The sequence below is a fragment of the Gopherus flavomarginatus genome, chromosome 2 (assembly GCF_025201925.1).
Source record: "Gopherus flavomarginatus isolate rGopFla2 chromosome 2, rGopFla2.mat.asm, whole genome shotgun sequence".
Classification (NCBI taxonomy): Eukaryota; Metazoa; Chordata; order Testudines; family Testudinidae; genus Gopherus; species Gopherus flavomarginatus.
The window spans coordinates 35,108,687-35,134,931 of NC_066618.1; the positions used below are offsets into that span (position 1 = coordinate 35,108,687).

A 26,245-nucleotide genomic window follows, 5' to 3' on the forward strand; every position below is an offset into this window, starting at 1 on the left:
ACTGCTAGCTTGGGACTGCAGAACCCTGCCTTGTTAAGCCAGACACACTAGTCTGCTGCAACATAGACCCAGGTCTGGTCCACACCCCCAAAGCTGCAGACTTTAACCAAAAACTACTCAGCAAGTCACCTATTTCCAGCGCCCAAACACTCCATTCCCAATGGGATCCATACCCCAAATAAATCCGTTTTACTCTGTATAAAACTTATACAGGGTAAACTCATAAATTATCTGCCCTCAATAACACTGAGAGAGAGAGATGCACAGCTGTTTGCTTCTCCAGATATTAATCACTTACTCTGGGTTAATTAATAAACAAAAGTGATTTTATTAAGTGTAAAAAGTAGGATTTAAGTGGTTTCAAGTAATAACAGACAGAACAAAGTTAAGTTACCAAGCAAAATAAAACAAAACACACAAGTCTAAACCTAATACATTTAAGAAACTGAATACAGGTAAATCTCACCCTCAGAGATGTTCCAGTAAGCTGCTTTCACAGATTAGACTCCTTCTTAGTCTGGGCCAGATCCTTTCCCCTAGTACAGTTCTTGTTAGTTCCAGCCCATGTGGTAACTAGGGGATTTTTCATGACTGCAGCCCCCTTTGTCCTGTTACACCCCCTTTAATATCTTTGCCACAGGCAGGAATTCTTTGTTTCTCTCTGGGTTTCCCACCTTCTAAATGGAAAAGCACCAGGTTTAAGATGGATTTCAGTGTCATGTGACATGTTCACATGTCCTATGAGACTTCATTACTCACTGGCTGGCACCCACATATGCAGGAAGGCTTACAAGTAAACAGAGCCATTTACAACCAGTTGTCCTAGCTAATGGGAGCCATCAAGTTTCCAAGCCACCATTAATGGCCCACATTTTGCATAGTTACAATAGGACTTAAGAGTAATACCTCATATTTCTAGCTTCAGGTACAAGAATGATACATTCATACAACTAGGATGAACACTCAGTAGCTTATAAGCTTTATAATGATAACTTACAAGATGCCTTTTGCATAAAGCATATTCCAGTTACATTATATTTATACTCATAAGCATATTTCCATAAAACATATGGAGTGCAACATCATACTATAGTTGGGGAAATTAGCATTTCTTGCACTCTGTCTCAGGATTGGAAGTCAACAAAACAGATCAGATACTCAGCTAGCATAAACTGGCATAGCTTTGTTATCTTCTCTGGAGCTGCACTGATTTGCATCAGCTAAGGATCAGACTTGATTTTATTTTCTTTTAAAAAAATATAAAGTCAAATAAAAATCCCCATAAGATTTACAATAGTCAAAATAATAATTTGAGGTAGTATATAATATTGACAAGGTTTCTGCTAGTTTTGGAGGTAGCTATGGCTTTCATAGAAATCAGTCCAATATAATTAAATTTCATTTTAGTTTTAATTAGATTAATTAATGTTTGTACAGAACTTTGAACATGTAACACACCAGAGAAAGCTAAGTATTATCAAGTATGAAATTAATGTTGAAGTGATGGAAACAAGGTAGGTTGTTTTAAGTATCATTTACACAAAACCTGCTTTTCTTGCTTGAGGAGGAGAATGGAGTTTGTGAAACAATTGTTGCTTTAGAGTTGCCTGTTCTATTTTAGGCCTTTCACCATCTGTTTCCATGGCAGCAAAGCATTCAGGAATCTGGTATATTTCAAAGACAAAATACAGGAAATTCCATTTTCACGACAGCAGTTACAAACTTAAAAATCCAAAAGGCTCTGAGATATTTAGTGTGTTTAACCCCAACCCAGCTCCACAAACTGGTGGTAAACAGAACTCTAGTCTAGACCCACAAATTAGCACCTACTTTAACCTAACATGGGCCCACCAATAGGTACTAAGCCTGGACCCTACTTTGGGATCATTGGCCCACCCCAATCCAATCTTGTTCCCACTTGCCTGCATCAACCGTAACCCTAGCCAAGGCCCACTGGGTTTTGCCTAACCCTGACTTCAATGTAACAGGCTACACCCAGCCTGGAGCTACTAGCCAGTCTTCACTCTGAGCCTAGCCCTGGTGCTGGCACCAAACCTAATGTTAGCTAGGGCTTATCAGATCACGCTCAGATTTAGCATTAACGTGTCCACTGAGTCAACTCCAGCGTGGCCCCCCAGATTACCTCAATTCCTGCTTTTATTTAGGTCATCTAGCTGGCCCTGAGACCTAATGCTAACTGGTCCATGGGCCAACGCCAGCCCTAATTTGAACCTGGGCCCACCATGGCCCCATCCCTCATCCGGTCCCTCACCAATCTCAATATGGGCCTAGGACTAGCCTTGATCACAATTTAAGAACATGGGAGCACATCTTTATCCCTGTCCTCTGTCCATCCCATAGTCCCATTCCATCCCACAGATAACTCAACTGAGCCTAACCTCCAGGCCTAAATAACAAAATAAAACAGGTAAAAACAATCTAGCAACTGTAAGATGAGGTAGAAAAATATACAGATTGCATTTAATGCTGTCCTCAACAGTGGAGGAATAACTGAAGTGTTGACTGTGTGGAGGATGCTTAGCAAGTAATAATTTAATAACCAATAAACAGTCTAGACTCCTCAAAGGGAATTCATGGAAATCTGGAAGGAAACACACATCTTTTTACAAAGGATGACTATGGCTATTTATAGTACTTTTTCTTTGTGGTCAGCACATTTCATTTTGTCCAGAAAACTCATAGACCCGTTTATCTTTTGACCTTTTTGCTTCTCTTCTGAATCCAGCTCAGGACAGGCTGGCAGATATACAAATGCATCTTTGTGGGAGAGCAGATATACAAATGCATCTTTGTGGGAGGCCAAATGCTCTTGTGCATAAGACTGAGTGTGAAAATCAGGAGATATGGATTCTGTTCCCAGCTATGTCACAGACATTTAGATGATATTAGCCAAAGTCTCTGCTTTTCAGTTTCCTCATCTATAAAATGAGGATACCTGCCTCAGTGGGTTGCTCTGAGGTTTGATTTGTTAATATTTGAAAAGCTCTTTGACAGCCTCAGACGGCAAATGCTGTAGATATGCAAAGTACTACTATTTTGGAGAGACTCATGTATACCAAAGAGATGACTGAGAAGAAAAGCGTGTACAGGTCTGTCGCATCTTAGGTGCATGTAACATGCACAATTTCAGCTTTACGTGGTCGGCAAAAACAAGAAAAAAACAAAAGAGAAAAGTTACAATTTTAATACTGTTTCTGTAGTGCGGGCAATTTCGCCCACCAATTACAGTCAGTGCAATTTTGACTGTACACAATTTTCGCTTTATGCGCTGACTGCGGAACGTAACCCCAGTGTAAGATGAGACAGACCTGTATACTTAAGAGCAAGAATAGCTTTGTGAGCTACAGAGTAAGAGACAAAACCTTTCCCTGGCTCTTAGCCGATGGAATCCTCCCAAACATGCAGTGGAGTTGCTCCTGAGGCTACAATAGCAGCTGTGAGCTGCAGTTGTGTTCTTGGTTACTGCATCTCCTCTTCTGTGGGGGGTGGCTGGTGAATCAGTTTAACTGTGTCTGTCTCTCTGAGGTACTTATATGCCCCCCATTACCATTGTATCTGAGCTTCTCACAATCTTTAATATGTTTATCCTCACACACCCCTGTTTATAAGGTAGGGAAGTGCTATAATCCCCATTTAACTGAGGGACAGAGAGATTAAATGTCTGTTCAATGTGACCTAGGAAATCTGTGGCAGCAAGTCCTAGGCCAACACCCTAATGCTGGATGACCATTCCTTTCCTTGTGTACTAATCACACCCTTCACCATGCCGAGGACCTTCTGCAGCCCTTATTTGGGCTGTTGTTTGAGTAGCCGAACAAACTGTTTCAAGCATGTCAATTTAGGCTTGTCAAGGAGAAAGTGTTCTGTTCATGGTAGAAAATAATTTAACCCAGGAGTTCTGATTCCTCAAGCCTTGTTTGAAATACCAGATGTAATTTTATGCTGTTTAAAAGATTCATATACGTGCAAAACAGATAGTTTTATCTATGCAAGAATGCTTTGCCAGTGGCAAGGTACATTCTTACAAATCAGCAGACCACTCACATATCTCCCTCCAGATGCACATATAAACACATGTCAAAACCCAGCAGGAATATTGCAAGAACAGCAACTTGACACCATTATAGTCTCAACTAGGAGTATCTCTTTTCTCCCGCTAAAGCCATTTATCCTCGTATCCACAAATAGGAATACTGGACTTCCACATTCTCCTCCTATCCACAAGCTGGTTGCTCAAGCCAGTCCTTCTACCCAGTTACTTTCCCTGACTCCCTTGTTTTTCTTTCTTTTCACGCCCCTTTCTTTGTTTCACTCTTTGCTTCCTTCTCTCGTGTCCTGTGGTGGATCTCTTCCTTTGTGCGTATCTGTGCCTATTTCTGTAATGTTTATCCATTTTTGCTGGCTTTTTTGTCCCACACAGACAATGCAAAGCAGCTGTCAACACAGTTTAACCAGCTCGTGAAACCTGATTCGTGGCTGCCCTGAGTCTGCTTTTTCATCTTGCTCCTTTATCAGACTTCTTTCTCCTCCCTTTCCTTCCCTGTTTCCTCTCTTCTTTTCTTTGTCTATCCCCTTTTCCCATTCATTTTCCTTCCCTCTCACAAATATTTTTAAATAGCTGTGTATTTTCTGTAAAAGAAGTGATTTATAAAGGGGCCTCACTTGAGGCACACAAAGCTCAGACACAGGTAGCACAGATATTCTTGTAGCATCTCTCTGGGTTAGCATGAAACACAAAGCAAGCACACTAAAGAAAAGTTAAGTGCTAAGCACTGTGGCTTCTTCCTGCCCTGCTTATGTCCTAGAATTTTTTACAAGCAATGAACAAAGTGAACAGATTTATAGTAACAACCTGCAGTGTATCTATCATTAACGGTATTTTTTCATTTAGGAATTCTGGGCTCTGCAGGACCTTGCTAAACACAAGTTCTTTTCAGACTGGATTACTATATACCTCTTGAGATTAGGACGGTAAGATAAATACAGTTTCAAATTAAAAATAACAAGAGTATGTTTGCCAGTGGAATTTAGGTGGGGTACACTTTAATCTTATCCTGGTCTGGGTCAGATATTGCATGGTCTTTAGCCAATCCTTTATATTGCTCCTTGGCATACTTTTACATGCCATTTTTCCCTGTATGCATGGAGATCTCACTAGCTGCCATGATAATTGCATGGCTGGAATGTATATTTATTCTGTCTAATTACAATCTGGTCTATTCTGAAACACAACTTTGTAAAAATGACTTTATGGAGTTCAGCATGTAGTGTCCCTCAGTGACCCCATAGGATATTTACTCACTTTACAATTATGGTTATTTTTTAAACTGACAACCCAGCAAACTCAGTCTGGGATATGAAAGTCAAGCTGTGTTCTCTCACTATATGCTTCTGATCAGGTGCTCTTCTCATATACACTTATGCAACCCTGTTGCCTTGGACTTGGGGGACTGCACAGATATGACTCAGTGTGTCATTGAAAGACAGTGAATTGCATAGGTGTCTGCTTCGCAGTTGGAACCTGCTAAAATTCTGTTGTTTCATAAGCCAAAAAAGAACCCTGTTTGCTCTTACATATGTGTTGGCTCTGCAGGGCTGATAGTGGTAAAACATGAGAAATAAAACATTTTTAAACTCATGACAGTTCTTATTCTCTTTAAAGATACAATTCTCAGGGAGCAAATGTACACGAGGAGCAAATCTGCTAAGAAAGAAAATGCCATTTTCACATAGTCTCTTTTCAGAGTGTAATCGCACTTAGGGAGTTAATCATGCTTCCATTGAAAACAATGGCAAAACTCCTATTAACCTCAATGGAAGGAGACCAAATATTTTAAAAAGTAAGTAAACCCCACAAATTCATGGCAGAATTATGTGCCTAATTTGCACATACATTTATCAGAGCTGCAGCTACAAATCTGAGATAATAAGAATATAATTTAATAATATATGGAGATATGCCTATCTCACAGAACTGGAAGGACCTTGAAAGGTCAATGAGAGTCCAGTCCCCTGCCTTCACTATCAAGACCAAATACTGTCCCTGACAAGTTTTGGTTTTTTTCCCCCCAGATCCCTAAATGGTCCCCTCAAAGACTGAACTCACAACCCTGGGTTTAGCAGGCCAATGCGCAAACCATTAAGCTATCCCTTCCTCCCGGTAAATGTACAATGAGATTTGTAATTTGGCATTTGTGCCAGTGAATAAGTATTTACTGTTTTGCATTTGATCATATGCAGTTTAGGAAGGTAGGTCAACAGTGTCAAACGGAGTGCATCTAGAATATATTCAGTACAAGAATTAAACTCAGCCACTTTGTACTGGATGCATTATCTTCTGAGAAACCTTGAGGGAGTATATGTACTAAACAAGTGTAGAATGAATACTTTATGAATGATGTCTTGGGAAAATGTTAGGAGAGGGATAAAAGGGAAAATAGATATGCCAGTTATGTTTGTTTAATTCTTGCTGTTCAACTCATGGAACTATTGATTTTTTTTCTGTTTACAGTAGAATAGAAAACTATAATGAAAGGGAAATGTGGTATCAACAAGAGAAGTTAAAGTACACAAAATTCATGTAATTTTTTTTTTTTTTTTGGGTTTCCCCATATAGTAACATGGGTGATTCAGACAGTACAAGAAGAAAAAGAATGACAGGTAAGTAAATCAATTGAATAATTTAGAAATTTTCAGGCAATTGGACATCATTTGGTAATAGTTTATTCACAGAAGTATGCTATCCATTCAATTAAATAATTACGGTGGTTGTGATATGTCATTGGTCTGAAGAAAGCATCAAAATTGTCCTCTGGGATATGTGTTAGTCTGGATCTGTAAAAGCAGCAAAGAATCCTGTGGCACCTTATAGACTAACAGACGTTTTGGAGCATGAACTTTCGTGGGTGAATACCCACTTCATCAGATTCATGTAGTGGAAATTTCCAGGAGCAGGTATATATATGCAAGCAAGCTAGAGATAATGAGGCTAGTTCAATCAGGGAGGATGAGGCCCTGTTCTAGCAGTTGAGGTGTGAAAACCAAGGGAAGAGAAATTGGTTTTGTAGTTGGCAAGCCATTCACAGTCTTTGTTTAATCCTGAGCTGATGGTGTCAAATTTGCAGATGAACTGAAGCTCAGCAGTTTCTCTTTGAAGTCTGGTCCTGAAGTTTTTTTGCTGCAGGATGGCCACCTTAAGGTCTGCTATAGTGTGGCCAGGGAGGTTGAAGTGTTCTCCTGCAGGTTTTTGTATATTGCCATTCCTAATATCTGATTTATGTCCGTTTATCCTTTTCCGTAGCGACTGTCCAGTTTCTATGTACATCGGCCAAGCTGGATGTTTCCGACCCATCTCCCAGGTCAGTTTGGCCGATGTACATAGAAACTGGACAGTCGCTACAGAAAAGGATAAATGGACGCAAATTAGATATTAGGAATGGCATTATACAAAAACCTGTAGGAGAACACTTCAACCTCCCTGGCAACGCTATAGCAGACCTTAAGGTGGCCATCCTGCAGCAAAAAAACTTCAGGACCAGACTTCAAAGAGAAACTGCTGAGTTTCAGTTCATCTGCAAATTTGACACCATCAGCTCAGGATTAAACAGACTGTGAATGGCTTGCCAACTACAAAACCAGTTTCTCCTCTCTTGGTTTTCACACCTCAACTGCTAGAACAGGGCCTCATCCTCCCTGATTGAACTAACCTCATTATCTCTAGCTTGCTTGCATACATATATCTGCTCCTGGAAATTTCCACTACGTGCATCTGACGAAGTGGGTATTCACCCACGAAAGCTCATGCTCCAAAACGTCTGTTAGTCTATAAGGTGCCACAGGATTCTTTGCTGCTTTCACTGGGATATGTACATTTGCTTTCCTGCAGGTTATACAGAGCCTGAGTCCCTGACTGTTAGGGTACTGTGCAAGGTACAGCTTTTTTTGTCTGAGGAGAGAGAATGGGTAATTGTATTTGTTTCATTTTCCAAACAAAATCCCCAAAGAACTCAAAAGCACTATCACACTTGTAAGTTATGGCTAACTGCACAAAACATGGTTCTTCAAGGTTATCAACACCTTCCTTTCAGGAGCACTAAAAAGTACCATCTTTTTATGAAGAAAAGGAAACAAGGGTCAGATTTTGGTCTCAATTATACAGCTGCACATTTTGAATAATTCTGTTAAACTTCAATAGAATTACTTCAGATTTATACCAGTGTAATTGAGATCAGAATCTGGCTAAATGTATCCTGACAGAACTGTATATATATACTTCAATTCAACAAATGGTCATGAAGTTCCTGCTTAAAATGAAGCTTTATTCCTTCAGCGGTTACAGTTTTCAGTCCTTCTATACTGTGTTTACATTAATTAAATTAAAATGATCCACGCATCATCTTCAGACTTTTTCCTTGTGTAAATTATCAGAGTTTCAGTTACTTTAAATTAAGTGTCTCTTAGAATGTGAACAACTAATCTCATCCTGTTGCTGTGGCAGTTTAATCTAGGTGAAAGATATTCATGAACAAACATTATTAATTGATGTTTCTAATCTTTCAAAGGTCAAGATACAGAACATTGTTCTGCATTTCATTATTTGATTAAAGCCAAATATACTTCTCTATGAATGCTTATCTAAAACTTGTGAAGTATAATTTACTTTTCCGCACCATTTTTTTCTGTTGGTCAGGTATTAAAATGCAGTACCAAACCTGTTGCCATTTTCATACCAAAAAAGCTTTGAACATGTTGAAACTAAAAACATTCTGTTTATTAAAACTTGTTTTTATCCCTTTCCCCCAACAGTCTCCATAAAATAAAGTAGAAATTAGAAATGCTCATAGCTGGCTTTTGGGACCACGGATGTGGAATCCACACTTCCTCTGGTATTTACATTCTCTGAAAACTAAGACTAAGTTTTCATTTAAAAATCTGGTGTCTCTAACCCTTTCCATTGTGGGGGCAGCGTCTGAATAGAAATTGACTAGTAGGATTGAAAGTTTACCACTGCTTGAGATAATGGACTGAAATCGCTTCTGGTTCAGAGAAAGGACTAAATTGCACATCTCTGCACCAGCAAGGAACTTGAACTGTCCTCTGGGTAGAATTCAACCCTGGCAGGTAGAAGCAAATGCAGCCTAAGAAAATCTAGCCTGATATCTGAGATATCAAATAGTGGACTTCACTTTGATTCTGATAGCGAGATTCAGTGCTCCGGTCACCCCAGATTTAGAATAATCCTATTACTAACACATACACGCATTGGAGAGATAAACCTAAAAATATAATTCAACAAGTAAATCTACATCAGAGCATTATAAGTGGGATTTACAATATCTGTAGGAAATCTTAACTCTTAAGAAAAATAGTATTTCTTTCAGAAATATCAGTACTTTTACTACTACTGCTACTATAGCCCCTTTTATAGAAGGGTCTCAGATCATTTTACAAGTACATTAATAATCATCAAGCTTCACTTGTGAGATAGGGTAAATGTTATTAGTTATTATAATTGTGATTATCCACATCACATGGGGGAAACTGAGGCACATAATTTAAATGACTAGCTCAAAGCTCCAGAATGAATCAATGGATGGAGTTGATAATTGGCCCCAGGAACCTAGCTCGCAGCTCCTGATAATCACTAGAAAACACTCGTCACTCCTTCTCACTAGACTTGCATTTAACATTATAACTACAATACCGTTTTAGATCAAAAGATCAATTTCTGTTGTGTACATAATATTGAAATCTCATTTACGCATTGTTTAAAGATGACATCGCATTACTGACAAAACTTTATTATTTCCTAATTAACATGCAAGTATTAAAATCATATAATCATTTCTTATCCTAGCATAGTATTACACTGCTGCTTATCATCATATATTACTCCTGGGGGAATTCTGCACCAAAAATTAAAAATTCTGCACATACTTTAAAATTCTGCAAAATTAAACATATTGTAAAAATAACACAGTATAATCAGACCAGTTTCAATTATTTCAGTAATTTATTTCAAAATATCTGTCAGGAAGTATGTCTGTAACAATAGAGACAAAAGAAAAAAAAGATTCAGGAAATGTGTTTTTGACAAGTAGATTCCTTACTAGGCATATTAATACAGAACTTTGAGTAATTCATTTAAACTACAATACAGAAATGCATTTCCTGCACTCCTCAGAAGCAGTGCAAAGGCTTGAGGGCTTGGAGGAGCTGAGGAAGAGGGAAGGAGCCTGGGCATGAACCAGGAGGGTTGTTGGTGTGGGTGAGAGAAGTATGGAAAAGGTTTTTTTGGGTGGAGGAAGGAATTGTTAGGCAATTGGGGGGCTGACCCCTAGCTTCTGTTATTTAGTCAGGTACATCTGCCCCAGTTCCTGTGTGTCCCTGCACCCCCCATCCCTGTGTGTCTCTGCACTCCCCTACCCCCTGCCACATGTGTCCTGCAGCCTCACTCACCCATCCCCATATGGCCCTGCAACCCCATACCCCCTATACCTTTGTGGCTGTACAGGCCACCTCCCATTCATTCCCGGCTCAACATTCTCACTTCACTAGCTCCTGAGTTGCCCCCATCAGTCCCTCCACTAGCCCTTCTAAATCCCAGTCTGTGACTGCCTAGCAGCTCTGTGTGCCCCACTCTGTCCATCCGGTGCCTTCTCACTCTGCCCTGATGTGAAGAATGCAGCCTCTCTAACTACCTGCTCTCTCTTCTGGCACCACAGCAACCCCTGGTGGACGAAAGGTGTAACTGCAGCACCTCTCCGCCAGAATCTATATTCTGCAGAGAAAAAAATGTGCAGGGGGGCATGAATTCTGCACATGCACAGTGGTGCAGAGTTCCCCCAGGAGTAATATATCTGAGCACCATCTGTGTAAAATCATTAGCAATACTAAAATCTGTAGTTGACTTCATGCAGTCTTTATCACTTTTTCCTTTTCAAGGTAAAATCTCTACTAGGGTAGGGTTTGTGGTTCTGATTGTTTAGACTTTATTAACTTGCCTTTTTTTCATAGAAGAGGGTGGTTAAGTGTTGTGAATATCATATGGTGGAAAGACCTTTTCAAAGAGGAAGGATTTGCAGCATTTCCTGGAGACAATCAGACTCTGGATTTGCCTAATCTCCTCTGAATGTCTATTCAGTAGCCATATCTCCTCAACTCTCATGCACTGTTTCCTGGCCTTTGTGATGTACCTTGTTCCAGAGCAGAGCCACTGTCTCATCAGTTATTATATTGGGTCAAAATTCAGTCTTTAATAGATCAGGCCCCAGCTACGTTAACTGCTTTGAGGATTAGGACCAAAGCACTAAACTGATATCAGAAGCTATTTGGGAGCCAGTGGAGGGATTTGATCATAGGCCTGACGTACTCAGGATGGCCTACCTTGTGGAGTAGTTGTGCAGCTGAATTATGTATCAGCTGGAACTTGTGCATTGTTTCCACATTCTGCTTCAGATACAGTAAATTACAGTAATCCAGCCTGAAGGAGACAAGTGCATGGATCACTGTGGCCAAGTCCTTATCCTCAAGGAAAGAGCCACATTTCATTGCAAGCTGGAAGTAAAGGAAGGTAGTTTTAGATACTGATGCTATCAGGTCATCCACGCTTAGTGAAAAGTCAAAATGAATCTTGAGGCTTGAAACTAATTTGGTAAATGGGGGTAGTATGCGATGAGTGGAAGGTGGAAATGGTGTCTTGGCTAGCATTTAAAGCATTTTCCTTCTCCAACTAGCATCACATTGCTCTTACCTTGGTTCAGCTTGAGCCAGCTGCTCTTTACCCAAGAGCTGATGACTTGCTGGCATTGTGTTGTCATAATAGTGGTGGTGATTGCATCAGATGAGAATGAGATATATAGTTCACAGCTGAGCCCATGATGCTTCACTACCTCCGCCGGTTGTCTGGAAGATATTGAAAAGAAGAAAGAATAGCATGGATCCCTGCAGGGAGGGCGGTGAGGGTCTTTGGAGAGGAACAGTTAATCATCACCACTCTTGGAGTTCTGCTGGAGAGGAATGATTGGAGCCACTGTAGTGCTTGACCATCTGTCCCTCCTATGTCATGTAGGCTGGTTAACAATACCACATGGCCCACTGTGTCAAAAGCTACAGAGAGTTCCAGCAGCATGAGCCTGGAGATCTTCCCTGTGTCTGTGGCCATAAGAAGATTGTCTTTTAGTGCCACTACAGCTGTCTCTGTGTTGTGCTGTGGTCTGAGCCCTTGGGAGGCATCCAGCATGTTAGCTGATGTCACATGTTGGAGCTTGGTGGTTACTATTTTGTTCATGAATGGGAAGTTAGAGATGGGACAATAGTTGGAGAGGTCTTCAGAGGTCTTGAGGATTGGGCGAACTTTGTGTTTTTGAAAGAGTGTGGTTGGTATGCTTCCCTAGAGGAGGCTTTGACTATTTCCATTAGTAGTGGGCATAGTTGTTCTCTGCTGGCTTTCACTAGCAAAGGAAGGGCTTTTTTTAAATGTTAACATTTAATGTTAAAGTTATGAGCATCAAAATTACTAAATATGACAACCGTTGATTTATTTGGGCATATTATACATTGTATGCTTGATCGAGCCCTATGGGAGAAATTTTTCTTGACATTATCCACTGTTGTTAGTGCTGCCATTTTCAGCTATTCTGTTACATATTGAGAGCCAGATCCTGAAGTCGTTCTTTAGAGAGAGATTTTGCCTGGCCATTTTGTGGCTCCACAGTAAATTCTGCGAAATCTGTGAAAAGTTTGTATATAGAGGACCTTGCACTATTGAAAGTCTCGAGGCACAGATGGTGCACAGTCAGTAGGGCATCTGATCTTACTTTGCACCAAAAGTATTATAGGCTTCGTCTTTAGTTATCATGCTACTTTGGGAACTGTTGGATGAAAGTTGTGTGATTGCATTTGCCGCAGGTAGCCATAGTCCTTTGTGAGATATTGATCAGGTACTTCTTTCAGAAGCTTTCATTGATTCCAGTGAAAAATAGAAGGTGATTAGATTGTGGCTTATCAATAAGATTTACAAAACTAGATGTGACACAAATTCCCACTACTACTGGGATGTTGACCATGATTATTTTGACCTTTGTATTTTGGATCTCCTTGTTCTAGCTGAAGTTATATCCATTTTAAGGGATAGTTCTTATAATTTGACATGTACTTTTGGAAGATTAATGTTAAAGAGCAGGCAATAATGTTGAACTGAGGTCTGAGTATCATAGCATCAATAGGCACATTGAATATAGTACATAGATAGGTAGCTGTAGCTTCCTACCATGCAACATGCTTGTCGCAGCTTATTATAGTGCATTTTTATTCTGATTTTTTTATCTTTTACTGCTATTCACATAGGCAGTGCATAACTCTTGCATTTTGGGAGTCTGGGCACGAGCACCAGGAGCTCCCTAGAAGTAGGAGGGGCCACCGGTGTCTGGACCATGCCCCCTCTCTGCCCTGAGGCTCCGCCCATGCCCCACCGCCTCACTGCCCCAAGACCCTGCTTCCACTTGAGCTCTTCTCCCAACACCCCACTCTGCCTCTTCCTGCCCCTGATCTGCCTGTTCCCCTGAGGCCCCACCCTTACTCTCCCTCTTCCTTCAAGGCCCCCCCCATCCACTGCTCATCCATCCCCTCCCCTGAGGCACCCGCCACTCATTCCTCTCTGCCCCCTCCCCTGAGCCCCCTGCCACTCGCTCCTTTCCACTCGCTCCTGTCTTAAGGGTGAGCAATGGGGGGTGCGGGGGAGGGGGTGGAGGGAGCAAGCAGCAAGTGGGGAGCCTTGGAGGAAGAAGAGGAGCAAGGGCAGGGCCTCGAGGAGAAGAGGCACAGCATGGGCAGGGCTACAGGGGATGAGGCCAAGTGTGGGTGGGGCCATGGTCCGGGCGCTCGTGGCCTCCCCACTTCTCGGGAGTATCCAGCACTCCAAAGGCAGTGGGCCAGCATGCTAACAAAGAGAGGTGTGCCACATCTGGCATTTCTTGCCCTGTTTGGGGAAGCTAAGCCTCCCGAAGCCTCTTATACCTACCACCTGTTTTTATAGTTTTCATATAGAGCTTTTGAGTATCTGTGGTGGTTTATTACAACAGATGCCATGGGTGCAAAAGAAAAGTGCTTACTTACAATTCTTGTTCTCTGATGATATAAGTTGCAACACCTAGATTATCAGTATCCTACTCAAATTAGTCAACTGTGCATTATTTTACGTGTATCCACATCAGATTTCATCTATCAGGTGCTGTGCATTTATCTAGCTTGGTTAGATCCCTTTGAATTTCCTCACTGTCATCTCTAGTCTTGAATTACCTAAATAATTTTGTGTAATCAGCAAATGTTGCCATCTCACTGTTCACCTCCTTTTCCAGATCATTAATAAATTATTTAAACTTCACCGGTCCTGCTACATAACCTTGCGTCATGTTGAAAATTAACCATCTACTCTTTTGTTTCTCTCAAATAGCCAGTTTGTAATCTCTGATTATACCTTATCTTTCACTCTATGCTTAGCTTTATAACAGTCTTTTATTACAGAGTTTGTCAAAGAATTTTTGAAAGTCCAAATATCTTCTGTCACGTTCTTTTATTCAGTTTCATAGACCAGCTCAAAGAATTCAAGTAGGTCAGAGAGGCACAATATTTCTTTACAGAAGCTGTGCTGGTTTGTTCCTTTCATATCCAGTTCATCCAGTTCTTTTATAATTATCTTTTTAATTGTCATTTCAGTCAATTTACCTGATACTGAAGTAAGGGCTTGCTGACGTAAAATTCCCAGAACCTCCCCATTAACTTGTTTAAAGATCATTATAATATCTGCTACCTTCCCATTCTCTGGTATAGAAGCTGATTTTAGTAAAAGATTGCACATTTTTGTTGGCAGCTCACCCACTTCGTTCTTAAATTCCTTCAGAACTCCTGAATTAATACTACACTGGACCCCTGCTTGAACGCGGGGTTTTGGATTCATGCGTGGTCCCGCATTAACACGGGGACTACGTTAACATGGATCCCAATGTAATTAATTAAATTCGGGATCCATGCGCGGTCCTGTGCTATATGCGGAATTGCTCTATATAGACGTGCGTTCAAGCAAGGGTCCACTGTATCTCATTTTAATTCTTCACATTTTTTTCTATACAGAAGAGATAATCCACTGTCAAACTTGTCAATTTGCTATTGTTCAGGATATATGTGCTTGGGACAAATATTATTTAATAGAATTTGTATTGCCTCCTGGTACTATGAGTCCTTGTTTCAGTATGAGTTGTCATTTTAGTGTGAGTCATGTTACTTTCCCATCTGTTGCAGTATCTTTCATATTGTTACTATATTTTTAGTTTATTCCCGAAAAGCAACGTAATGGATTAGATCAAATGCTCAAAGTAGATCACATTCCACTGGAGGGAGACAGAGCTTTAGTGGTTAAGGCAGGATTCTGGATATTGGCATGGCTGAATTCTGTTCCTGGCTGTACCACTGAGTTGCTTTAGGATATTGGGCAAATTATTTCTCCACTCTGTGCCTCAGTTTTTCTGTCCATAAAATGAAGAAACCAGCCTCACTGGGAGAGTGTTAGGCTTACTTGATGATTGTTTCTAATGGATGAAAAGCACTGAATGCATACAGAGTAATACTATCTTGTAAAATCAAAAAATACTGTCAGGAAGGAATGTTGTTAATAAGTATATATTTTTAAGTCTTAAAGAAAACGGTACTTGAGACTTACGTGAACACACTGATGAAACGTGCATTTTAGTAGCAGTATTATCTCTGTCTAACAATGTGTTTATTTGTGGGGTGAAAATCATTTTGAAGCTGGTTCATGAAATGCAGTGTCTGAGATTTCAGACTGCACTTTCCTCTGAAGGAGAGCTTCACCTCTGCAGCATTGCTAGTCTGCTTTGGCCTGGGGAGCCTTTAGAGCTCAGAGTTCAAAACCAGAGTCCCAACTCAGTTGTATAGCTCACTCTCCTTTCTAAATAACGTAAAGTATCAACCTCTTCTGCTGTGTTGCCTATAATGAGTCTTGTTGCTTCAAACTGCCAATGTCCAATTCCCAAAGTAAGGAATGTAATAGAATTATGAGTCACTGTGTAGTCATACAAGTTCTGTTTAACCTATTGCATAGGCAGTTAGATCTTCAAGAAATACTAGCTATTAGCTGGATTAGTTGTGCTTTTTATAAATTATGCATATTACCAGAGAAGTATGTTTATTGTCTTAGGCCCTAATTCTGCAAAGGAAACCATCAAAAGTGAATGCAGTTTACTGTAAGGGTGAACCCCATGGATCTCTTTGCAGGATCAGGGCCATAGTCTCTCTCTGATGTGAATTCTTAGGTACTGACCTGCTGCCTACATGGTTTACATTTGTAAGCAAATAAAAGCATTCCATAGTATCAATGCTTTTGTTTACAAAGGGCAGAAGAAAACGGCATTATGTGGAGCAGAGTTAAATTTTAATCTGAAATAAGGAACATAATGAGGGACAAGTTGAGAGATGATTTGAGGCTTCAGGTTTTATCAATAGTTTTGTCTGTTTTTCTCCCCTCAAACAATATGCCATAGGACTATTTCAAAGCATATTTTATAAGGTTATATGTTTTTTTCCCCTCAGAAATATTTTTTATTCTTTAAACATTTTCTTTGGCTTGAAACAAGTGTTATTCATACTATAACTACCGGGACATTTACTAGAACAGCAGTTCTCAACCAGGGGTCCGGGGCCACGTGAGGGGCTGTGAGCAGGTTTCAGGGGCATGAGACAGGCTGGAGCCCAGGGCAGAAAGTTCAAGCGCCACCATGTGGAGCAGAAACCTGAGGCCCTGAGCTCCACCACCTAGCACTGAAGCCAAAGCCTGAGCAACTGAGCTTTGCGGGGCCCCCTGTGGTGTGGAACCCTGGACAATTGCCCTGCTTGCTACCCCTATAACGCAAGCCCTGGCTTTTAATCTACTGGATATGCAGAAAAAGAGTTGTCGTGGCACAGTTGGGCCATGAAGTTTTTATAGCATGTTGGATGGGGCCTCCGAAAGAAAAGGTTGAGAACTCCGGTAGTAGAACATCTCCCCTTTCAAAATGATTGGAACAAATGAGCCTTAGTTGTGCAAGCAAAAACTATAGACCTTTCATGCCAAGGCCAAGGCTAAAGCTAATAGTGTGTCTAGTCCTGCCGATTGATCTGATATAAAGGAATAGTCAGGTACTGACCCTGGGAAAATACACTGCTCCTGTGTCATGTAAAGATTTATACTGGGAGTTTAACAGGTTTAAGAAACAGATTTAATCGGTAGATATTCTTTTGGTCATTAGTTGAAAGAAAACATACTGAACCAGAAGGCCATGCTTAAATTACAGAAGAAAATTAGGACTTGTCCGAGTGATAGCAGCCAGAAATTTGAGAATTAAAGTCTGTTTGCTTATAAGAATTTTCCTTGATCCCAAGATGCAGGATAAACTCCTTTGTAGTCTATCATTTGTTCCTTCTGGAAGAGCAATGTTGAACTAATAATTCAGCAGTCTCATTTTCAAAGTCCATCGGACTGCCCCTTATTAGATATAAACAGCGTGAAACCTGTCAGAGAAGAAATGTGGCTTTCATGGATGCTTCCAACAGGTTTGCAGAAAAAAAGATGTTTTTATGATTATGATGCTTCCATTTGCCGAGTTGTTTGAAGCTGTTCAGGACAGAGCACTGATTCCTGAGCCCACTTATACCCCACTTTAATGTGGCATGTTTAGAATTTTGGCTATCTTTGGCTTCTTATCCTCCCCTTGCCTTTATTTAGCTTCTTGGTTCATAGCAACATGACAATAGTGAAAGCAAAAGATGGTTTTATTTACTCACAGTAAGAACAGAACAACTATATAAAGCACAGGAAAGACATGCAAGAATCACAAACCAAAAGTGTAGGCTGAAATAATTGCTACATAAATTCAGCTTTGAAAGCTTCTCTGGTCAGCATTTTGATGTGTGAACGTCAAGAAAAATTCAGAAACTAATGTCAAAGTATAAGTTTTTTCTCATTAACATTATTCAGCCCTTTTCTTATTAAAATATCATGAATTATTATAATAATAAATATTATAACCCTTAATAATAAATTGACAGTGGCAATTTGTGTCATTACTTGTGCAGTCAGCAGAGACACCCAAACTGGATCCCTCTCACTATAAAAGGGAGGAGAGCAGCTGGGAGGGCATTCTCTGAGAAGGCTCCAGGACTCTGGAACTTGCTCCCCCTCTCCTCGCTTGCTCTGAAATAGTCAAAATTTGGTGACCTCCTGGGCACACCGTGACACACAGCAAAAGAAACCTGTTTCATTGGGCTTTTAGAGAAGGCTGAGGGTGTGCTTCCCTCAATGGTAAAGGTGTGGAAAGAGTCTGGATGGAATGATTATTTCAATATTGCTAGAATTTCATTGTATTTCATAATTATTGAAGGTGTAAAGGCACCTAAGACCTTGGACTAAGCATCTTTTTTATAGTTTTAAATCTAAATAAAGAATTTTCCCCCAAATATATTAGCCTATAAAGGATCATTTATGCAGAATCACCCCTCTCACTTGACTCCAAGAATCTAGATTTCAATATGCTAACCATTACTGAAAAAGCAGCAAAGAGTCCTGTGGCACCTTATAGACTAACAGACATTTTGGAGCATGAGCTTTCGTGGGTGAATACCCACTTCGTCAGATGCATGAGTATTCACCCACGAAAGCTCATGCTCCAAAACGTCTGTTAGTTTATAAGGTGCCACAGGACTCTTTGCTGCTTTTGCAGATCCAGACTAACACGGCTACCCCTCTGATACGTTACTGAAAAGTGAATTAGTGATCCACACTGAGAAATCTTCTTTGCATCGTAGTGTTTAATACCACCCTTTTCTCTCTGTTTGTAGCCTGGTTGCATACAAATTGGTCAAGTACACACTTCACATTAAGTTAATTTTTCTAACATATTTCAAACCCCCGTAAAAAGTAAAAATCATCTAAATATTCTTTTATATGTATTTATTATTATTAAACAAAGGACAATGGTACGGTGGCATCACTATATGTAAAAATATGGCTAATTAATTCATTTATTTTCCTGTTACGCCACTGGTTTTTTTGTTTTTGTTTTTTTTTTAATTGAAATGACCTTTCTGTTTAAATATTCAAGAAATATGGGTTGCTTTCGTATGGTATGTATTGAACTTTTTATCACCAAATTCAACTGGATTTTCCTTTGATTTCAGCTGTCAATCCTAGATATATACTTAGGAATTGGATGGCAGAATCAGCAATACAAAAAGCTAAAATGAATGACTTTTCAGAGGTAAAACTGTCTACTTGCATACTAATTACATTTATGGAGCTAATGAAATGAGTGTTGTGTTAATAACACTCTTGACCGGTACTGTCCTCCAATAGTGGTAGTAATAAACAGTTAGAGGAGTAATTCCCTGAGTGAGTTCAATGCTTAGTATGTTTTGCCCCAGGGAATCTGCAAAACAATTTTGTGTGAAATGGCTTCTCAATTTTAATTGTTTCTAGGTTCATCTCCTGCAGGAAGTTTTACAACATCCCTTTCAGAGGCAAGCAGCAGCAGAGAAAGCTGGCTATTCACTACGTCCACCTTCTTGGGCCAAAGACCTTAAAGTCAGCTGTTCATCCTGATGAAGAGCAGCTGAAGCAAGAGAAAATGAGTAGAGTCAGAGCTCAAGCCTTCAAACTGGTGTGGGGGAACTAGGCAACACTACCCACTCTCTCACTGTAGGCGTGGTTCCTTCAGATCTGCTATGTGAAATTTTGACCAGGTTTGTCAAGAGAAATGGAGTTCTGCATGGTTCTATCAGTAGGTAATTTGCTGGCATTTCTAGCTCTGACCCACATAGCTATTTATGCATTAATTTGTGTCCTAGAGAAAATAGAGTTCAGTCAGGCTGTCACATTAACTTCCCCAAATCCATCCTCTTAGTGCTATGTCTTGATTAGTTGCTTCTAGATAAGTTTAAAATTTTCCTGACATAGTTTTAATCATGGAATATTTAATTAATGTCCCCACTAGGTGTGACACACTGTTCAAATATAATTATATTCTGTTCTGAAGAAGGTATTTGGAGATTTGAAGCAGGAAGCAAATCCAGATCTTAGCTGGACAGAATTAGTATTGCAAAATGGTTCCTTACTAAGTTTTATGTAGGTGACCTCATTGCTTCCTATTAAACTACCAAATAGTTTTTTAAGGAAATAAGTTTGCTCACCATTTAATTTAATCTGTGGAATGAATTGTCCAAGACTAAAGTGGGATGTTCTTTGTATACCCAGCTGTCTATGGGCTTAGCTCACCCCACTTCCAATTTTTAGCATTTGACAGCATTATTAAGATTTACACCTCTACCTCGATATAACGCAACCCAACATAACACAATTCGAATATAACGCGGTAAAGCAGCGCTCCGGAGGGCAGGGCTGCTTTACCTCGTTATATCTGAATTTGTGTTACCGCAAGCGGTTCCTTTGCACCAGCATTACTTGCTGAGACCCCCCTCCATTCCACCTCCTCCCATGAGCACGCCACAGCTCCACTTCTTCCCCCTTCCCTCCCAGGCTTGCTGCACCAATCAGTTGTTTGGCACGGCAACCCTTGGAGGGAGGGAGGAGAAGCGAAGCTGCAGCACTCATGGGAGGAGACAGAGGCAGAGTGGAGGTGAGCTGGGACGGGGTCTGCAGCCAGTGAGGGGTTGCTCTCTCAAGATGTAGAAAGGCATCTTGATCTAATTTAAATTTATATACTGAGTTATCTTCAGGAAGAGTCCATGTCCAGCTAGTAGACATTCCCTGAAGAATTACACCAGTACAAAATACACCTCTACTCCAATATAACACGGTCCTTGGGAGCCGAAAAATCTCACCGTGTTATAGATGAGCCCGCGTTACATCAGAGTAGGGAGAGAAACTGCTCCCCGCCCCAGCTCATCTCCACCACCTCCTCCCCTGAGTGCGCTGCCACCGCTGCTCTGCTCCCCCCCACTCCACTTCCAGGCTTGCCGGGCCAAACAGCTGATTGGTGCAAGCCTGGAAGGGAGAGAGAAGCAGAGCAATGGCGGCACGCTCAGGGAGGAGGCAGAGTGGAAGTGAATTCTACAGTATTTTTAAACCCCTTCCAAATGTTTTCTGTAAGTCTCTGTTAAGGTGCTGCAAAGTACTTTAGAACATTCAAAGCAAAATATTCCACTACAGTCTCACTTCCTGAACTATTACTTAACAGTGGTTTGGATTTTGGATAGCTAGGACTAGAAACTCCAATTTTCTTTACCCTCTGTTGATTCTGAAAAAAGAGGCAATTTAGCAGTATGATGACCATTCCAGAAATATATCCATTGTATTTTCCCCCTACATTAGCTCTCTCCCAGTGGTCAGAAAAGAAGATTTTATATCTATTCACTGGTGACTACCATCAGGATGGTTGGTTATTCAAGACAATTTCCCAGGATATGCAGGGTTTATAACAATGATGGGCAACCTGCGGCCCATCAGGGTAATCTGATAGCGAGCTGTGAGTGTAAAAGTGTTATGATGTGAGACATAATATAAACATGTAGCCATAAATCTCAAGTCCAGATGAAAAATTAGACATCTTACACGATAAGAGCTCAGGGTAGGAAGAACGGGGAACTACAAGTGCAACAGTTACTGTGTACAAAACCAATGCCAATAGTTTCTCCATTCAAGCAGCAATTTATGCACTAACTACATTTAATGTATTTAAGAAATCCATAGGCCAAAGCTATGAACTTCTTTAAACGTTTTCCAAAATATCTTTCCTCAAGTGTCCTTCATCAAAATGTCTCTGTCTTATAAACAAGGTGCAGTAATTGTTGGTGGTGGCAGATCTATGAAAGATGGGAGTAATGCTAGGTCATTTTGGTGGCCTTAACTGTATCTTTTCATATGTTCTAGTAATTGTGAACCTAAAAATTCTCTGCATTTCCAGGACTTGTGATGTGTGTGCTGTTTGTTTTTTAAGACGACTACATTATTAAAGATATTCACAACATTTTTGCCTGGGAATTTAGAACCAACAAAAGTGCCAGTAAATTTGTAGTGGCAGGGATAAAAAAAATAACAACTGTTTCCGTATATGTCATAAGAATATAAAAATGGCCAACTTGGATCAGACCAGTGGTCCATCTAGCCCAGGATCTCGTCTTCTGTCAGTGGCCAGTACCAGATTCTTCAGAGGGAATAAACAGAACAGGGCAATTATTAAATGATCTATCCCATGTCATCCACTCCCAGCTTCTGGAAATCAGAGGCTAGGGACACCCAGAGCATAGGGTTGTGTTCTGACCATCTTGACTAATATCCATCCTCCACAAACGTATCTAATTTGTTTTTAACACAGTTATATTTTTGGCTTTCACAACATCTCCTGGCAGTGAATTCCACAGGTTGACTGTGCATTGTGTGAAAATGTACTTCCTTATGTTAGCTTTAAACCTGCTGTCTATTAATGTCATTAGATGACTGCTAGTTCTTGTGTTATGTGAAATGGTAAATAATACTTCCCTATTCACTTTCTCCACACCATTCATGATTTTGTAGACCTCTGTCTTATCCCCCCTTAATCATCTCTTTTCTAAGATGAATAGTCCCATTCCTTTTAATCTCACCTCATATGGAAGCTATTCCATACCCCTCATCATTATTGTTGCCCTTCTGTCTTTTTTTTCCAGTTCTAATATGTCTTTTCTGAGATCAAGCAACCAGAACTGTATGCAGTATTCCAGGTGTCACCATACCATGGATTTATATAGCCGCATCTTGATATTCTCTTATGATCTATCCCTTTCCTAACGGTTCCCAACATTGTTAGCTTTTTTGACTGCCACTGCACATCAAGCAGATATTTTCAGAGAACTATTGATGATGACTCTAGAATCTCTTTCTTGATTGGTAACAACTAATTTAGACCCCTTCATTTAATGTGCATTACTTTGCATTTATCAATATGACTTTCATCTGCCATTTTGTTGCCCAGTCACCTAGCTTTGTGAGATCCCTTTGTAATTCTTCACAGCTAGCTTAGGTCAACTGTCCAGAGTAATTTAGTATCACCCGCAAATTTTGCCACCTGACTGCATTATCCCACTACTTGTACCCCTGGCACCCTCAATACTGGCTTGCCTATAATCATCCATTGATTGTCAATTTACTCACCCAAATGGGTAATAAGGAGTGGCTCACCCTACAGGAATTGGCAGGGTTTTACCAGGGGTTTTGTCCCTAACCCAGAGAGGACTTCCCAGAGCAGACTAATTCTGCTAACTCATGGGAAGATACGGCTACAGCTCTCCAGTCAAAGGATTGACATTCAAGCAATAATTCTTCGAAAACAAAGTATCATTTATTTAAAAGAAATAATCAGTTACAATACATTCAATGAAGCAAGAAAGAAAAAAATATAAGACATAATAGAATACAATTATTTTTCATTTAGAAATCATGTACCGAAGCAGTGCAAGAGAATAAAATGCACAGAATACACAGACCATATGTGGTTACAATGTAATACTTAACATTACATATTAAGAAAACATTTATTATTTAACACTAACATCCTGTGAGCACTGGCCAAATGATCACAGAATGGGTGGGGATGGATTGCACTCAGACACAAGCATCTAGCTTTACTTACAGGCATACCCAGTCATTCCTTAAACGTTAACAGAAAATCATTCCTCCTATTATCCCTCTGACTTGTCTAAAATCCTTCTGCTCTGTCTAATAATAGTGGTAATCAGGCTGCTGCTGTTGCTTGCTTGCTGCTGTTGTTACCCTAAGATTTTAGATGCCAGTTATGTTACCTACAAGTTTGACATTGGGCTCTAGTAAATAACACTTAGCCCATCAATAATTTAACAAAAGAGTAACCAGGTTATGGCCCGCCCAAAAGGAATTGCCAGAGTCAGGCCCACCAACAGCACTTCCAGTTCCTAGTGCAGAACAGTCAATGGGCCCCTTAGAAAGAGATGGCTAAGGTTTAGAACACTACTGTTTAGCCTATTGATAACACATTAGAACCCACTATACATAAATTGTGGTGTTGCTTGATGTAGTTAACTTTTCCCCTCCCAGTTACAGCACCAATATTAAACAAATTGTGAGCCTAATTATAAGATGTAGAATTTGTTATTTTGAATTATATATTTAAATTAAATAAATACATTATGGAATGAAATTGGAGAGAGTCCAGTGGAGGGCAGTGAAAATGACTAGGGGGCTGGGGTACATGACTTATGAGGAGAGGCTGTGGGAACTGGGTTTATTTAATCTGCAGAAGAGAAGAGTGAGGGGGGATTTGATAGCAGCCTTCAACTACCTGAAGGAGGGTTACAAAGAGGATAGAGCTAGGCTGTTCTCAGTGATGGCAGAGGACAGAACAAGGAGCAATGGTCTCAAGTTGCAGTGGGGGAGGTCTAGGTTGGATATTAGGAAAAACTATTTAACTAGGAGAGTGGTGAAGCACTGGAATGGGTTACCTAGCGAGGTGGTGGAATCTCCATCCTTAGAGGTTTTTAAAGCCTGGTTTGACAAAGCCCTGGCTTGGATGATTTAGTTGGTGTTGGTTCTGCTTTGAACAGGGGATTGAACTTCCTGAGGTCTCTTCCAACCCTAATCTTCTATGATTCTATTAAATTAAAAAATATATAAAACATTTAAAGAAGCACAAAGTGAGAAAGCACCCAAAGTATCAAGTAGGCTAATTACACATGAATCATGATTAGGTGTTTAATCTAAAGAAAAGGAAAAAAACTGATGTACAAGATGTAACTGAATATGAACAAAAAAAGATAAAATATACACTAATAAAACAAGTATTTTAAAAGATTTTTAAAAACCATAATATTTGAATGTTTAAGGAGTCCGAAAATGCAACTCTTCGGGATTTTTTTTGCAGCAAAATCATCAATTATATCTTCAGAGTTAAATAACCTGACAAGATCTTGCTCAAGAAGAGCAAGACCATTAAGCCTTTCTTTTCCAATTGTTAATCTTTGTACGCTTTTGATTTGTTTCATTTTGCTAAAAGATCTGTCGGCTTCAGAAACAGTGACTGGTATGGTGCAGAATATCCAATGGTATGGTGACATTAGGAAAAAGATATTCCAACATAAGCTCATGAACTTTATTTAACAGCTCTAGTGGTTTGAGAGGTACACTTCCAAAGTTTGCCTTATAAATTTCTTTCATGTGTTTCAGCTCATCAATTGGATACATCATTGTCATATTCTCTGCAAAAAGCAAAACACAAGTTTTCAATTTGAGTATCAGTGAATTCCAAATATAACCACAGAAATCTGAAATAATTATTGATATCTCTGGCCATGACAAACCACTCTATCGACTCCTCGATTACACTGTCAACAAGCTTGTACAAAACAAACTTTCACTTTAAAATCTCTCTTCATTCTTTTCTCCCAGTTGGACTTCTGATGTTTCATCGCGAAACAGCTCTCTCTTTTGTGCACGTTTCTCGGGGATTTTAGTTTCAGTTGGCAGGTCTGTTGACATGGCTTTGGCTGCACGCTTGGCTTCTGATAGAAGAGTTTTCCACTTATCACGTAATTCTTTAAGCTCCTCAATCAAGTTGTCAATGTTTTGTACTTCCACATCAAGAGTTGCCTCTCTTGATTGAAGAATCTTATTACATTGATCTATGACCACCAATATTTTGGGCCATGTTGTTGCCATCAAAGTACATTTAAATGACTGTATGTAGCACTGAATGCCCTTTAACTCTGTTTGCACTCAGAAGAGAGATTTAGTTCCTCGCACTTGATAAGTGCATGTGTTATTAGTGGCAAATGTTTTGCAGTTGGTTTAACACTTTCCATGTGATCTAACCATCTAGTCTAGGGGTTCCCAAACTTGGTTTGTGGCTTGTTCAGGGTAAGCCCCCGGCGGGCTGTGAGACACTGTTTACCTGAGCATCCATACGTACGGTTGGTCGCAGCTCCCAGTGGCATGCCTGGATAATATTACTTGAACTACTTTTGCGCTGCATGCCTGGATAAACTCATTCTGACTGTCTGCAGAAAGATAATGAGCTTAAAGTCATGTTCCATTGTCTTGAGATTGCCTCTCTTTATTTACACGATCCTGAAGAGCTGGATCATATTTGGCACACAATTCAACAATTTCAAGAAAATTACTGTTATGGCAGTCTCCAACTGTGTTTGACGTTCC

General features: G+C 40.1%; 2 protein-coding genes across 6 annotated transcripts in view; one reads left to right on the plus strand and one right to left on the minus strand.

Annotated features, from left to right (window-relative positions):
- The window catches only part of LOC127044350 (protein adenylyltransferase SelO-like), a 52,779-nt gene extending 30,727 nt beyond the window's left edge, over positions 1-22,052 (plus strand). For all 5 annotated transcript variants that reach the window (XM_050939098.1, XM_050939097.1, XM_050939099.1 and 2 more), the window contains 4 exons: positions 4,913-4,992; positions 6,638-6,681; positions 19,249-19,328; positions 19,547-22,052. In XM_050939098.1, coding sequence (XP_050795055.1) covers positions 4,913-4,992; positions 6,638-6,681; positions 19,249-19,328; positions 19,547-19,669 — 327 coding nt within the window. In that variant the 3' untranslated portion in view covers positions 19,670-22,052. The remainder of the gene's footprint in view (positions 1-4,912; positions 4,993-6,637; positions 6,682-19,248; positions 19,329-19,546) is intronic.
- Positions 22,053-24,510: 2,458 nt separating this feature from the next.
- Positions 24,511-26,245, minus strand: part of APBB1IP (amyloid beta precursor protein binding family B member 1 interacting protein) — a 126,011-nt gene continuing 124,276 nt past the window's right edge. Inside the window, exon 14 of the mRNA XM_050939081.1 lies at positions 24,511-25,290. Within this exon, the coding sequence (XP_050795038.1) occupies positions 25,282-25,290 (9 nt within the window). The 3' untranslated portion in view covers positions 24,511-25,281. The remainder of the gene's footprint in view (positions 25,291-26,245) is intronic.